Raw genomic sequence first — 14481 nt, forward strand, 5'->3', positions numbered from 1 at the left:
TAAATAATAAATAAATAAATAAAAAGAAAAGAATAGAAATGTGATTAGACTGGGAGAGAAAGGAAGTGGGAGAGGAGGTTCGGTGTCAAGGGAAAAGCAGCTATCATTATAATTACTATGAATTACCACTCCCTATTAAATATTTTTCATATCAAAATGGATTTGTGGTCATATATCATAAATTGAAATATCTAAGTTTTGAACGGAATAATTCAAAGAATTGGGACGCGTCAAAATGAGGCGAGGTGTGTAGGCGTCGGCAATTAATTTGTTTTGACAAATGTATTACAAAATGTCAAATTTTTATTAATTGCCATTTTAAGTGTTGACGTGACACTTAACAAATTTTACATCATTTGCAATTTAAATCAACGAAATAAATAATTTTCCTTTTTAAAAAAAAATTCTAGTCTCAATGAGCTTTTCGATCATCACCTTTATTCTCAAAATTAAAACTTTAGATTAATTAATTAATTCTTAAAAATTTTTGGAAGGTAAATTAAGATATTTTCCTACCATTTGTGAACTTATACTCTAGTCCTTAATATTTTAAAAATTAGTCCTCCTAATATAATTTTCTTAACTGTAAAGCTCTTTTTACTTTCATAAAAATATTGTTTAAAAAAATTATTATAGAGGTGAACCAAAGTTAAAACTATGAAATTTGAGGGCTAAAGTGAAATTAGTATACAAGTTGCCGTAAACAGCGACCGCTTTGCCGCTCTTCTTCGACGATCCTTCTTCTTCATGCTTACTCTTCCGAATCCGACGAGCCATTTCTTCTCTCCATCGCCTCAATTCATCTTCCTATCTACATGTTTCATCCTTCTGATCGAAGATTCTTCTACGATAATCAATAGGTCGATTCGATCTCCTTTCGCCACCAGTTTTCTCCACCAATCGCATATCGCCGCATTTTTAACTTCATCTGTTCCGCCGCAGGGCTCACGGCGTCGCCTTGACCGGCATGGAGAACAATTCATGGCTCCTCGTGGAGAAGAAAGGTGGGCACTTTCAGGCCGGAGACCGCCCCTTCTTCGTCCACGGCTTCAACACCTACTGGCTGATGGTCTTCGCCGCCGACCCGGACACGAGAAGCAAGGTCAGCGACGTCTTACGGGAGGCCTCCTCCGCCGGGCTCAACGTCTGCCGGACCTGGGCCTTCAACGACGGCGGCTGGCGCGCCCTCCAGGTCTCCCCTCACGTTTACGACGACCAGGTCTTCGAGGTGATAACTGATAACCGTTTTCCGCGCACGCGAACTGCTTGACGATTTACGTAAGAGAGTAATGCGTCTTAAAGTTTATCCCAGGGTTTGGATTTCGTGGTCAGCGAGGCAAGGAGGCACGGGGTGCGGTTGATACTCTCGTTGTGCAACAACTGGAAGGATTACGGAGGGAAGCCTCAGTACGTTAGGTGGGGGAAGGACGCGGGCTTGGATTTGTCTTCCGATGACGCGTTCTTCTCTGATCCAACTCTCAAAGGCTACTACAAAGCCTTTGCTAAGGTGATTGTTCGAGTGCAAGTGGCTTCAACAAGTTTGAAGTTTTGATCTTTTGCCTTTTTTTTCAGACTGTCATCACTAGAATCAATACATTCACGAATGTGGCATACAAAGATGATCCCACCATCCTTGCCTGGGAGCTGATTAATGAGCCACGGTGCCCGTCGGATCCTTCTGGCGATACCTTGCAGGTATCTGACAAAATGCTTCTGTTGGCAATGCGCATCGTCTCCATATTTCTCCAGTTTTGTTCATGATTTGAGGTGGTCTCAGGCATGGTTTGAGGAGATGGTGACGTATGTGAAGTCCATTGATCCAGTGCACATGCTGGAGATCGGGGTGGAAGGTTTCTACGGCCTATCTACGCCTGAAAGAATGGAGCTGAACCCCTATGAATTTGCAGGCCGGGAAGGAACAGATTTCATCAGGAACCATCAAGTTCCTGGCGTTGACTTTGCTTCTGTTCATGTTTACTCGGATACTTGGTAAGTTAGCTGACTCGATAATCATTGGAAGACAACCATGATACTTTTTTGTTTATCGACCTCGTGCCTACCATATTGTTCCACTGTATCCTTAGATGATCACATGTTGAATTTTTAATGTTTGTTCATGCACTGTGTTAATGGTTATATTGGATGATCACATGTTGAATTGTTAGAAAAAAAAAGAAGATAATTTAACTTTCATGCTTATGTTGTAGCATTGCTCCAAGATTAATCTGGATCAAAAGTAGGCTTTACATGTGAATGCAGATCAAATTCATCATGTATGCTATATTTGTATTCCAAAAGCTTAATCTAGCATCTGACAGGTTGCCAGATCCAGACTCCAATGTGCATCTACAATTCGTGAGAACCTGGATGCATCAGCACATCGAGGATGCAGAGAAATTGCTCAAAATGCCAATTGTTTTTGCTGAGTTTGGAGTGTCAGTGAAGGACGAAAGGTTCAACTCGGAGTTTCAACAGACATTCATGGAGACAGTCTATGATACCTTCCTGAGCTCCAGTCAAAACAGGGATGTTGGGGGAGGATCCCTTGTTTGGCAGCTCTTTCCGGAGGGTGCAGACCACATGGATGATGGATATGCTATTGTTCTAGCCAGGTCTCTTTCCACACAGCAGATGGTTTCACGACACTCCGGAAACCTCTCTGACCGTCTCAAGGGCTACAACGAGAAGCAGGAGAGCTCTGTTCCTGAATCAGACATCCACCATGAACTGTGAAACAAAGAGAATGACCTGTATGTATGTTTTCACTCATGTTGTTGATATCAATGTGAATAATTTATGTATCAGTTGTGGCAATAGTATTATTTTATCAAGTTTAAGATTAGGAATGAAAAGATGAAAACCTTTCATAGTTTTGTCAGATTTCTCACATTGTTTCCTTGTTTCCTTGTTATAATTCTTGCTTCTACTAGTGTGTATCACTTTGTATTGTATTATAGTCATCATACAACAGTTTTGTCATGAACCCTAAACCCCAAGTGACTATGGCAAGACCTTGAATGCTAGCAAACTTATGCATTCATGGCATAGTACTATGCCATTAAAATGATGGTGGAAGCTTGCTAATTAAGAGTGGCCAAATTGGACATATATTGTCATGGATCTCACTCATGCAATGAGTTCCTGTAACCTGAGATGCCTACACCCAATTAAAGCACAAATTGGTAACGAGACATTTTCTTGCTCTTGTTCTTTTTCTTTCTTTAAGAAAAGGAGAGAGCCTCATTATTGGTGAAACATAAAGAACACGTCGAGAACTAATCCCGATTGGCCTTATCTGAGTCAGTCACGTAAATCTCTTAAATTCACTGCAAGGATCTGCTCCAGCTACTTGTCGTCGTCGTCGTTGCTGTGTTTGTCTGCTGCTTACTCGTTGTGGCAGCCTTTTCACGTTTAGAACTGTTACCAATCAGTGGTTAGTAGATTTGAATCCACACACAGTTGGTAAGCGAATCTAGAGTTAGCAAGCAAACGACATTATCCTTGTTCTCTGAAACTTATCCGTTTTGTTGGATCCTAAGAACGATATTGTAGACGAATTATTTTTTTTTCTTTTATTATTTTTATTATTTTGGCGAAAAGTTTGCTGAAAACAATTCAGATGCTAATTAGTTAGCACCCACCCAACCCAGATTGGAGCATGTGCGAGGTGGGCCCAATCCCGATCCAGTTGGGCCCCTGGGGTCGAACCGCCCAGAAAGGCCGAAACCAAATTTGTCTTTTAACGCGTGAGGCGAATATCATAAGTAGAAAATTTTGGTGGGTCCCTTCGTGGACTCGTCCCTCTCCCACCGGCCTCTGTGACGCACGCGCCCCCGTGGCCTGCCCTCGCCACGTGGCCGAATTTTTTTTTTCTCTAAAAAAAAATCACTTTCCTTTTACATTTTCCACTTTTTGAAATTGTCTCTCGAGGACTTATCTTATTTACTAAAATATTGAAGGGGCGAAAAGAAAATTTCTCAGATTGAAAAGAGGAACTCCATGGTTTTTTTTTATTTCGACCCGCAATTAATTATTTTCTTACATGCTGCCACCAAAAATTTCAAAATTTGATTACGTAGAAGGAAAAAACTCCACGGGCTTTTTCCGATGCTTGAATTCCAAGAAAAGTTCCTTTTTTCCAAGCTCCGATTCAAAACCATAAATATATATCTGCAGAATATTACGGATTTGCCCTCCCCGGGACTTCGTTATTCCGTTCGGCTGCCGGCGGCGACTGTGCTAGTAGACCTCGTCGGCGTTGAAATCAGCGAACTCCACCTCCCACGGCCTCGGCAGACGCTGCCAGAATGAGTCGGACAGCAACGAAGAGACCGCGTCGTCGGCGTCGATTCCGAACGACAGGTCGACCGCCGGTTCCGCGAAGCAGTCGAACGGCGACGGTTCGTCGCCGTGGCGGAGCACCGACGTCGGCGACCACAGTGACTCCGGGGAGGGGCCGTCCTTGTGTTTGGACGGCGGTTTGGCCTCCGTCGGTGTCTCGGTCGGGAAGTTGGTCACCGCCTTCGACCCCTTCAGCCTCACCGCGGCCGAGTCGTAGACCGTCGCCGCCTCCTCCGCCGTGTCGAAGGTGCCGAGCCACACCCGCTTCCGCTGATGCGGGTCGCGGATCTCCGCCGCCCACCGGCCCCACGGCCGCATCCGCACCCCGCGGAACCGTCTCCTCTCGCTCGGCTCTGCCGCCACCGGCGCCGCCCCCCTCTTCACCGCCGACCTCTTCCGCTCAGCCGCCGACCTCTTCCGCGCCGGAGGCGCGGAGGGAACCGCGACTCGGATCTCGAACACCTGCTGCTTGATCCGGCGCGCAGCGCCGGACCCCTCGTCGCTCGACGACGAATCGGTGGCATCGGCGTCGCCGAAGTGGACCCGGACGAGCCGCTTCCGGCCAAAACTCGATCTTTCCACACCAATCGTCTTCCCCATCACCACACCGGCCTCCTTCACCTTCAAATCCATATAACTGCCTGCTCGCCCCCTTCTCCGAACCCTACTGCCGGCGACCCATTCGAAAACGAAAGAAGCCCAAATTACTACGACCGCGGACTCCGATCTCCGACTGGATCAAGAACAGGTACCTCCTTTTCTTCCTTCCCGTTCCGATTTCGCCAGGAGCGAGGTGAGATCCGGTCGACGGAGGAGAGGGTTTTGAGGAGGGTTTTTCGACTCGATCCCGACGCGGGAGAACAAGGCCTGGAACCCATCGATCGCGGACTTTTAATGACCGAACTCACAGTCACACACTTGCATGAAATGACCATTTTGCCCTTGCTCCAGCTGGCCCTCCGATTCACACCTTTCCTGAATTTTCCGAATTGCCATCGGTCGCTAGCTCGTGCGCAAGGGATGGTCTACACGTGTCGAAAATGCACGGCGAAGATTGATTTGGTTTTTTAGTGAGAGATGTAAATGTCCGAATTGTCATCGGTCGCTGGTTCGTGCGCAAGGGATGGGCTACACGTGTCGGCATGCCCACGGCGACGATTGATTTGGTTATCATTGAGAGTTGTTAATTACTGATTAATAGGCAGCAGTTAGGTGATTAATTAATCAAATTAATAGTGGAGGATTAATTAATTAAATAATCGGACGATTAGAAGGAAGTGTATGATGTGAGCCCGTTCCGATGTGGAAGGCTCCACCTGGCATTCGCTGTTTACAAAGTTAATTACACATTACTAGTTCACAAATTCATTTATCTTTTTTATATAATTCTTTTAACTTTCTAATGCCACCATCATCAGTTATATATCATTTAATTTATTATGATATTGTGTTAATAATTTTTAAAAAAATGATATTGTGTTCAATTTTATATTATTTTTCGAAACTAAATCTCTTTTTGATGCGGAATCTAATTTCCCACTTTGTGGGAACACTTGTCGATCACTGAGACCAACATTAAACTAAATCTCTTTCTTTATGATTAGCTTGCTTAGGTAGGGTATATATCCCCATAGCTATTCATTTAGTCCAATTATGGTCATCATATCTAATCGAATATCATTAATTCCTTAAATAACACCACTTTTAACTTATAAATTTTCAAATCATAATCCAAATCATCTTGTAAATTATGAATGTCTCACTCAATTTAGGCCACTAGACACATTTAAGCTTTTTGTGAGTGTTGTTTAACTTCCTTCTATCATCATTCTCACTTGGCTCCCTACTTTTGCCCTACCTTTTTTGCAAGATTTATTATTGTTATTATTTTCACATTACAAATTTACCCTTAGTTGTTGAAATGCCCTGTTGAAATGCACCATCTAATGGCTATATGTCCACGTGGCACCATGTCGACACATGATGAACATATGTGTCCACGTGGCAGCCAAATAGTGGTACGACATTTGTGTGTTAGTATCTACTTAAATTCGAGCTTATATAAAATTATCATAATATAGTGGGACAAAATAATCTAATGATGGAAGATTTTTCATTTTTTAAAAAAATAAAAAAAATTACCACACTTTATGCTCGACACTTGTTTAAGATGGATGAGATCCGATCGTTCTCAAGTGGGGTGTTGATACGTGGGAATTTCATGCCCCTTTTTATATTCCCCCAAAGGTGCATATGATTACGTATGAGATAAGGTATCGCAATGGAGAACATTATGAGATTTTGAAGTGGTATGACCATGAGGGTGGCAAAAATAAAAGCATTTTAATCTAAAAATATATAAAAATTGAAATTTCAAATAAATAAATAATTTCACTTGTATTTAGCCGTCGTGCTACGTGGCATTGCCTTGGCAAGAGTTAAAAGGTGGGCCATATGAAAGCTATGTTTTATGAAAATTAAAACTAATTCTATAGTAATATTTTGGCTGTTAATATTTTTTTATTAAAAGAAGTAGATTATACGTAACTCTAATAAACACACTACGAGACGACCAACGAGTCAAGGCAGACACACTGTGTTAGCCAATCATCGTCGCCTAGAAATTATACAGGTGTATTTAAATAAAGACGCGAATAAAGACACAAACCCGTGAGTGGGCTCTGGGTCTGTGACGCCAACGGGCTCGCGGTCCGCTCACCGCGGCGGTGAACCTACAGCCTGGTGCTGTGCGTGCATTCCTGGCTGCTCACGGTGAGGTTGGCCACCTCTAGCACCACGTGGCATCTGGATGTGGCCACCGCGTGGAGCTTCACGAACCCGAGGACGGTGACCCGACCCGGCAGCCTCGCCTCGGCGTCGATCGGAACGGCGCCGGCGAGGACGTCCTGGATGAGAGGGGCGATCTCCGTCGCGAACCGATCGACCTCCAGCGCGGTGGCGAGGTGGATCGTCTCCGACCCGCGGGCCGGGATCCGGCCGGGCGCCACCGCGGCGTCGCCGATCTCGGCGCCGCGGTAGAGGAGGCGGGTGTGGCCGTCGGCGCTGTGGGCGAAGCTGGCGTAGTTGGGGTTGTTGACGCGGACGGCGAGGTCGAGGGTGATGTTGAGCCGGATGGCGACGACGGGGAAGGAGATGCGGGGGGACACGCCGAGGACGCGGACGGAGACGAGGTCCGTCGAGGGGTCGCGGACTTTGAAGATGGTGAGGGCGAGGGCGACTGCGGCGGCCGCGAGGAGGACGAGGACGAGAAGGCAGACGAGGCAGCAGATGCAGCGGCGCCGCCGCCGCAGGCGATGTTTGGGATCGGCCGGGGCGGGGAGGGGGGCGTCGGATTTCTCCATCGCGTCGGTGGTTGCAGTGATTGCTTTGGGGTCGAGCAATAGGGTTCGTGTTATTAAAGAATATTAATTTTTATTTTAATTATTTTTTTGACAAGTCAAATGTCATTAAATAGACCCTTAATTATATTAAATTTTGCGGAGAAAAACGACGGCAAAAAATATTATTCTTTTTTTTCTTCTTTTTGGCCTTTAATTTTCCAAAAAAAAAAAAAAAGAGTAAAAAAGAATAAAATAATATTAATGCAATTTCTGCTCGAATTTTTCTCACAATCTTGGAGATCAACTTGATTTATTTAATACGACGTATTTGATTTAGCATATGAGGTATAAATATGATTCACAGGAAAAAATATATTTGTTTATCTATTTTAGTAAAATCTATTATCAATTTTAAGAAAGTTGATTAATTATGGGTGATATTTAGAATAATAATTAAGTGAAAATTTGGTAGTGGTTAGCGGACTGTGACACTTTGGCATTGACTCCTGTGCATCATCAATTATGGCTAAGGCATGACATAGTCTTGCATTCAATTCCACTAATATTTTAATATTAACATTTTTTTTCTCACTTATACAGAAGTAGATTAAATATAAAATTTAAAATTTTTAATGATCACAAAGTTTATTTTACATTTTCAATTTTATTTAAATGTAAATAAAAGAAGATTTCCTTTTTCAACTCAATTATTTCAAACACATATGCAGCATAAGCTTTGAAAGGTCAAATGAATCCTCACTATCTTTGACAGATACAACAAAATCTAAAGAAAATCTTTGTAATGAGAGGAAAAAAGACAGAATTACTAGTAAATTTAAGAACAATTTTTTGAAGTATTTTTTTTCATTAGAACTCAGAATACACTGTGTGTTATATCTCAGTGAAGAAGTGAATTTTGTGAGCACTCCATTGGCAATAATGATGATCACTGTATCATCTCTTTGTCATCTGATTCCATCAGCTGGCAAGACTGAATATGTCTTTGAAATGAAAGATCTCTGTTTGCTCCATCTGCTGGTAACTGCATTTGTGAGCATATTGAGATGCAGGAGCTTTGTTTGCTCCATCAACCAGGTGAGGAAGAACTTTGTTTGTAAAACAAAATGTAGGCTTCTCTGCAGCATATCATCAAACATGTAGATTGCGAAGTTCGCTCAACCTCATTGCTGCCAACAAATGGAACATCGAAGCATCAGAGCCTCCATCGCCGAAACAAAACAAACCAATCGGGCACTTGGAAGGTGCCTATTAATCACAAATTGTACATGGAAAACGGCGAGAAATTGGAGATCGAGTGGCACATGCACATTGGCGAAGCGAGTGAGGTCACTTAGGTGCCGCAATGTGAGACATACAAGGGACGTGGGATGGGAAGGTGGTGTGGTCGGTCGGCGATGTGAGCGAGGAAGAACCAGATCGTTGTTTAGTCCCACATTGTGGAGTGGGCGACAAGGAGCGGAGGCGGAGGCCTTTAAGAAAGAAGGCTCGTGCCACGTTGTTTCATACTTACCTGGACGGGGTCGACGGGCGATCAGGAAGGCTCGTGGCCTAGATCAACGGCTGCCATTGCACTCCGGCTGCGCGTTGGTTTACCATCTCCCCAAGTGGGAGAGTGGACGTCATAATTTGTGATAGAGGGGGTACGCGCGTGCGCGGCCCCTGCCTATTTAATTAAAATGTTTCTTAATTTGGCAAAGTGGAAGTTCTAACAACTTGGATGATTATGAAAATAAATAAAATTTTTAAACACAAATTGCATGAACATATTGACTCAGTCTTATTGAAATGTCAATAGTAAGTCAAACGTAAATTAAACTTAGCTTGATTGGTTCGTCTTGTTGGGTTGCAAGGGTGCAAACATAGTCCCACATCTAAAACACATGGGAAAGATCATGGGTTTAAAAGGATGGAAAGTATCTCCATTGGCATGAGGCCTTTTGGGTAGAGTCCAAGAACAAAACCATGAGGGCTTAGGCCCAAAGTGGACAATATCATGTCATTGTGGAGATGTGGACATCCTTTAGACCCTACAATTGGTATCAGAGCCGAGGCCGCTCTTCACCGGACTAACCGCCGGATGAGCCATGATCCGGATCTAACCATGTGGGTTGAACCTTAAAAACAAAGGAAATGGGGGCTCCCGTGTTTGAATCAAGAGGACCAGACACCGGACAGGAAGTCCTAGTAGGTCGGGTAGACCGAGGGGCATGAAGTCCTGGTTGCAGCTGGGCAGGAAGTCCTAGTAGGTCGGGTAGACCGAGGGGCATGAAGTCCTGGTTGCGGCTGGGCAGGAAGTCCTAGTTGCGGCTGGGCAGGAAGTCCTGGTGGGTCGAGGATTCAGACATCAAACGGAGGCTTTCCGTTTGAGGGGGGGCCTGTGGTCCTTTGTTTGAGGGGGGGATTGTTGGGTTGCAAGGGTGCAAAACATAGTCCCACATCTAAAACACATGGGAAAGATCATGGGTTTAAAAGGATGGAAAGTATCTCCATTGGCATGAGGCCTTTTGGGTAGAGCCCAAGAACAAAACCATGAGGGCTTAGGCCCAAAGTGGACAATATCATGTCATTGTGGAGATGTGGACATCCTTTAGACCCTACACGTCTCTCCCTTTTCCTTGAACAGTAGATTGATTCTTTATTAAAAGCTTAAACAATAAACAATTTAAAGTTTCCACAAAAGTTTTCCACAATTCTATGGTGGACATTTAACAAATAAAAAAATGATCATGAAAGAGACATTGTTTCACATTATTAAAAACAAAAAACAAACTGTGTGAAAGTTCAAAGATGTTTATCACGCTATTCAGGTCCTTTTCTACTTGGAAAGTAACGACAATAATTAATCTAGCATCAAGTTTCATTTATTAATGTCTGTCTTTTTATAATAATAAAAATTATTTCATTTTTAAATTTGTCTTTATAAAATTGAGTTAAAATAATCTGTTTCTTAAAAAATATATATATAAAGGCATAATTGAAATATTTTTTTTACAATTTTTGTTTTTAAGAGAAAACTTCAATAAATATGATATTGTTAGGTATTTATTGCAATTTGATAAATTCAGTTTTATCAAAATTTATTCCATAAAATCACACGGCGCAGGACGGATTATCTGGAATGTTGTCTACCACATCCACTTGTTCTTTTGCAAACAAAAGACTGAATCCGCCACTTAAACGGCCCTATGATCATTTGTGAAGAGGTAAATCAAAAAACTGCAGTTGATCACAATGCAGGAGGATATTATCTGGCTTCATCAGGATTCGAACTCTTGTCCTTTTCTGTAAATCTACTGCATCATAACCAGCTCAAATATGTCTTGAAGGCGTTGTCTACCACATCCACGTCTCTTGTAGATGTTACTTTAGATTTTATAAATCTTCCTTTCATTGCTGGTGGCTGCTGGCTGGTATGATCTTTAATTGGATCTCTTGGCAGGCACCACTCACTTAGCCTTTGTCGTCGGCATCAACCGACTGATTTATCACTCGGGTGAAAATGAAGGTGATAGAACCACCAGGAACAACTTGAAAGAGTTTGTGGTGTTGGGTCAGGAAAAAATTTAAAAAACAAAGACACAAGAGTGGGAATAGTTTAATTATTTTGATTTATTAGATTCGGTCCTGATTTATATTGTAATTAGTCAATTGATGTTGTTAGAGTGATGTTTAAAAGAATTTTTTAAAATCTTGATTTCTAAAATCCATGATTAAAAAAAAATCAATTAATTCGAAATCGATCAAATTAATTGATTTTTATCAATTTAATTTATTAATTTTTAAATAAAATTCGATCGATTTGATTTATCAAAAAATAATATATAATTTATTTAATTTAGATTTAATAATTTTATTGGTTCGGTTATTAACTGATTGCTTAATCCTATTTGTGTAAAAATTCATTAGAGAAAGCCAAAGTGAAAAAAAATATACATTTTTTCAAAATATATATTTTCCAAAATTCTTCTCCACCTCTATCTTTAAATAGTTGCAGGTGTTGTTGGGATAAGGAAAAAATATTGATAAAAAAAGAAGCATGAGAATGGAAATAGTTATGGAAATGATATTTATGGATAGAGATGATCAAAAAATAGTTTAAATCGAATTAACCAATAGAAATGATCAAATTTGAAAGTTGGATTTGGTTTATTTAGAAATTTATTTTTTAAAAAATAATTTGATTAAGGAAACCTTGCAGCAAAGCACCTTCCGAGAGTCTTCAGAATACTCTCTGCCAACGTAGGCGAGGAAAAACCTTTCTATTATTAAATTAGTCTCCATTCGATTCGACTATTTCACTATGAAAGAAGAGATGTGACCTTGACTTTACGCCTCCCCCTAGCCTAGCCCCAACAATGTGCACTGGTCGACCCCCTAAGAGTAAGAGCAGCCGTTAGACATAGTTCCCATTCATGTAGATAGATAGATGATGAAAGGACGACGAAAGATCGTTTTTTGTTTGTAGTTTGGGGAGCCCAACTTATCTCATGTGGCTCATCATTTGATGCCTTGCTTTAAATGTTGGAGAGCTATGTAATCTTACATATTTGAATATATCTGTCAGTCACTTTTAAAATTCATAGATTTCTTGATTCGTGCTCTTATCTTAGCTTTAAATGTTCTCAAAGGACATTCTTTACTTTTTAAAAAATCACTCCTTTCCCTGCTTGTATGTTAAGATCTGAAGGGTTTTTATATCTATATTGCATTTATATGATTATTCTAGCTTATTAATATTGCAGGCATAGCATTTGGAAACAAAATAGTCACGATTTTATAGAAATTTTTTATCTGTCATCATTGAATCAAGTCTCTCTTTGTCATTTGATTCCATCAGCTGGCAAAGACTGATCCACCTCGACTGCACTTTATGTCTCTGAAATGAAAGATCTCTGTGAAGGGCTGAATAGTTAAGCTGATCATGGATCGCTTCATCTGCTGGTAACTGCATTTTGTCTCTGACAAGCATATCGAGATACAGGAGCTTGGCCTGTTTAATTTGCTCCATCAACCAGGTGAGGAAGAACTTTGTTTGTAAAAACAAAATGTAGGCTTCTCTGCAGCATATCATCAAACAAGTAGATCGCGCAGTTCGCTCAACGTCATTGCCGCTACCAAATGGCCCGTCGAAGCATCAGAGCCTCCATCGCCGAAACAAAACAAACCAATCGGGCACTTGGAAGGTGTCTAGTAATCACAAATTGTACATGGAAAACGGCGAGAAATTGGAGATCGAGTGGCACCTGCACATTGGCGAAGCGAGTGAGGTCACTTAGGTGCCGCAATGTGAGACATAACAAGGGAAGTGGGATGGGAAGGTGGTGTGGTCGTGGTCGGTCGGCGATGTGAGCGAGGAAGAATCAAATGGTTGTTTAGTCCCACATCGTGGAATCTGCGATTAGGAGCGGAGGCGGAGGCCTTTAAGAAAGAAGGCTCGTGCCACGTTGTTTCATACTTACCTGGACGGGGTCAACGGGCGATCAGGAAGGCTCGTGGCCTAGATCAACGGCTGCCATTGCACTGCGGCAGCGCGTTGGTTTACCATCTCCCCAAGTGGGAGAGTGGACGTCATAATTTGTGACAGAGGGGGTACGCGCGTGCGCGGCCCCTGCCAATTTAATAAAAATATTTTTTAATTTGTTTAAGATGAAGCTCGTTAATAAATTAAGACATTACGAAAATGAATAAACATAAATTCTCTACCAAATTATATTTTTACGGAAATTTCAAAAGCACGTCAAAGGAATTTTTTCGTCTCTCTTTTTTCCGTAAACACTAGTTTGATTCTTTATTAAAAACCTCCACCATAAACAAATGAATTTTTTTTATCAGGCAAGTTCCACATTATGAAATAAAAGCTGGTTTCATGATCATTTTCTTTCTACTTAGAAAGTAATGACAATAATTAATTAGCATCAAGTTGAATATGAACCAGAGATAAATATTCATTTATTAATGTCTTTGTCTTTTTATAATAATAAAAGTTTTAGGAAATTTACTATACAATTCTTACTACTAATGATATTGTATAAAAAAATAGTATATCATTGAAAACCATACAGGCGAAGAAGAAGATTGAGAGATGAAATCGAGACCTTAGGACATAGTGTAGAACAAGACAACATTCAAGGGAAAAAGGACAAGGAAAAAATACAAATAAAAAAGGGAAAAAAGACAAGGAAATAAATAAAAAAAAGAACAATTGTTAGAGAGTAAATGCTATTTGTGAAACATTAATTAAATCAAATTAATAAATGGAATCAATTGAATTTGGAAATTAGGTTTGATTTTATTTGATTTTTAAAAAAATAAATTATTTTAATTTATTCGATTCAATCTCAATTTTAAAATTTAAAAATTAATTAAACTGATTAAATTGAACAATATCAATTGCTTATTATATTATAATTAATCAATTAATATTGTTAGATGTATTTTTTATTAACTTTAAAATCATAATTACCGACTCAACTTTCCAATAATAGGTCAGTTTGATTTATTTAATTTTTGTGATAAAGTAGGTCAGTTTAATTTTTTTAAAAAATTAATTTATTTGATTTTGATTTAATAATTCGATCGGCTCATTATCTCTATTTGTGTTGCAAGACGCAAGAGTAAAAAACTAATGATTTTCCAAAATTCAACTTTTAATCGTGTTCTGTTTAAACGGGGTTACTTTATGATTAAATGTGCACTTTATCAATTGTGTTATTGCACGATAAAATAATTTAGAAAAGTAAAATCATCAGATTAATTGAAAAAACTACTATTTTATTTA

The 14481-nt window shown here is 40.7% G+C and overlaps 3 protein-coding genes and 2 non-coding genes across 6 annotated transcripts; 3 read left to right on the forward strand and 2 right to left on the reverse strand.

Annotated features, from left to right (window-relative positions):
- Positions 1 to 747: 747 nt before the first annotated feature.
- LOC141815572 (mannan endo-1,4-beta-mannosidase 8-like) lies at positions 748 to 2814 on the forward strand. Of its 2 annotated transcripts, XM_074703523.1 has the most exons (6): positions 748 to 860; positions 943 to 1228; positions 1313 to 1507; positions 1573 to 1695; positions 1778 to 1989; positions 2319 to 2814. In XM_074703523.1, the coding sequence occupies exons 1-6, from the start codon at positions 748 to 750 to the stop codon at positions 2731 to 2733; spliced, it is 1344 nt and encodes a 447-aa protein (XP_074559624.1). In that variant the 3' UTR covers positions 2734 to 2814. The 2 variants fall into 2 exon arrangements, with proteins under 2 accessions (XP_074559624.1, XP_074559625.1); XM_074703524.1 differs by lacking the exon at positions 748 to 860 and having other exon boundaries at positions 878 to 1228.
- Positions 2815 to 3992: 1178 nt separating this feature from the next.
- On the reverse strand, positions 3993 to 5184 carry LOC141815579 (pathogenesis-related genes transcriptional activator PTI6-like). Its single transcript, XM_074703531.1, has one exon. The coding sequence runs from the start codon at positions 4972 to 4974 to the stop codon at positions 4240 to 4242; it is 735 nt and encodes a 244-aa protein (XP_074559632.1). The 5' UTR covers positions 4975 to 5184; the 3' UTR covers positions 3993 to 4239.
- A 1664-nt stretch (positions 5185 to 6848) lies between these two features.
- On the reverse strand, positions 6849 to 7725 carry LOC141815580 (uncharacterized). Its single transcript, XM_074703532.1, has one exon. It carries the CDS (start codon positions 7701 to 7703, stop codon positions 7074 to 7076), a length of 630 nt encoding a protein of 209 aa, XP_074559633.1. The 5' UTR covers positions 7704 to 7725; the 3' UTR covers positions 6849 to 7073.
- A 1480-nt stretch (positions 7726 to 9205) lies between these two features.
- On the forward strand, positions 9206 to 9365 carry LOC141815734 (U1 spliceosomal RNA). The gene has a single exon (XR_012600604.1). It is a non-coding gene; the product is annotated as a U1 spliceosomal RNA (small nuclear RNA).
- A 3789-nt stretch (positions 9366 to 13154) lies between these two features.
- Positions 13155 to 13314, forward strand: LOC141815733 (U1 spliceosomal RNA). The gene has a single exon (XR_012600603.1). It is a non-coding gene; the product is annotated as a U1 spliceosomal RNA (small nuclear RNA).
- The last annotated feature ends 1167 nt before the right edge of the window (positions 13315 to 14481 follow it).

The sequence above is a fragment of the Curcuma longa genome, chromosome 21 (assembly GCF_044706935.1).
Source record: "Curcuma longa cultivar G26 ecotype Majalengka, Jawa Barat chromosome 21, ITB_CL_G26_1.1, whole genome shotgun sequence".
In the NCBI taxonomy this organism is placed as follows: domain Eukaryota; kingdom Viridiplantae; phylum Streptophyta; class Magnoliopsida; order Zingiberales; family Zingiberaceae; genus Curcuma; species Curcuma longa.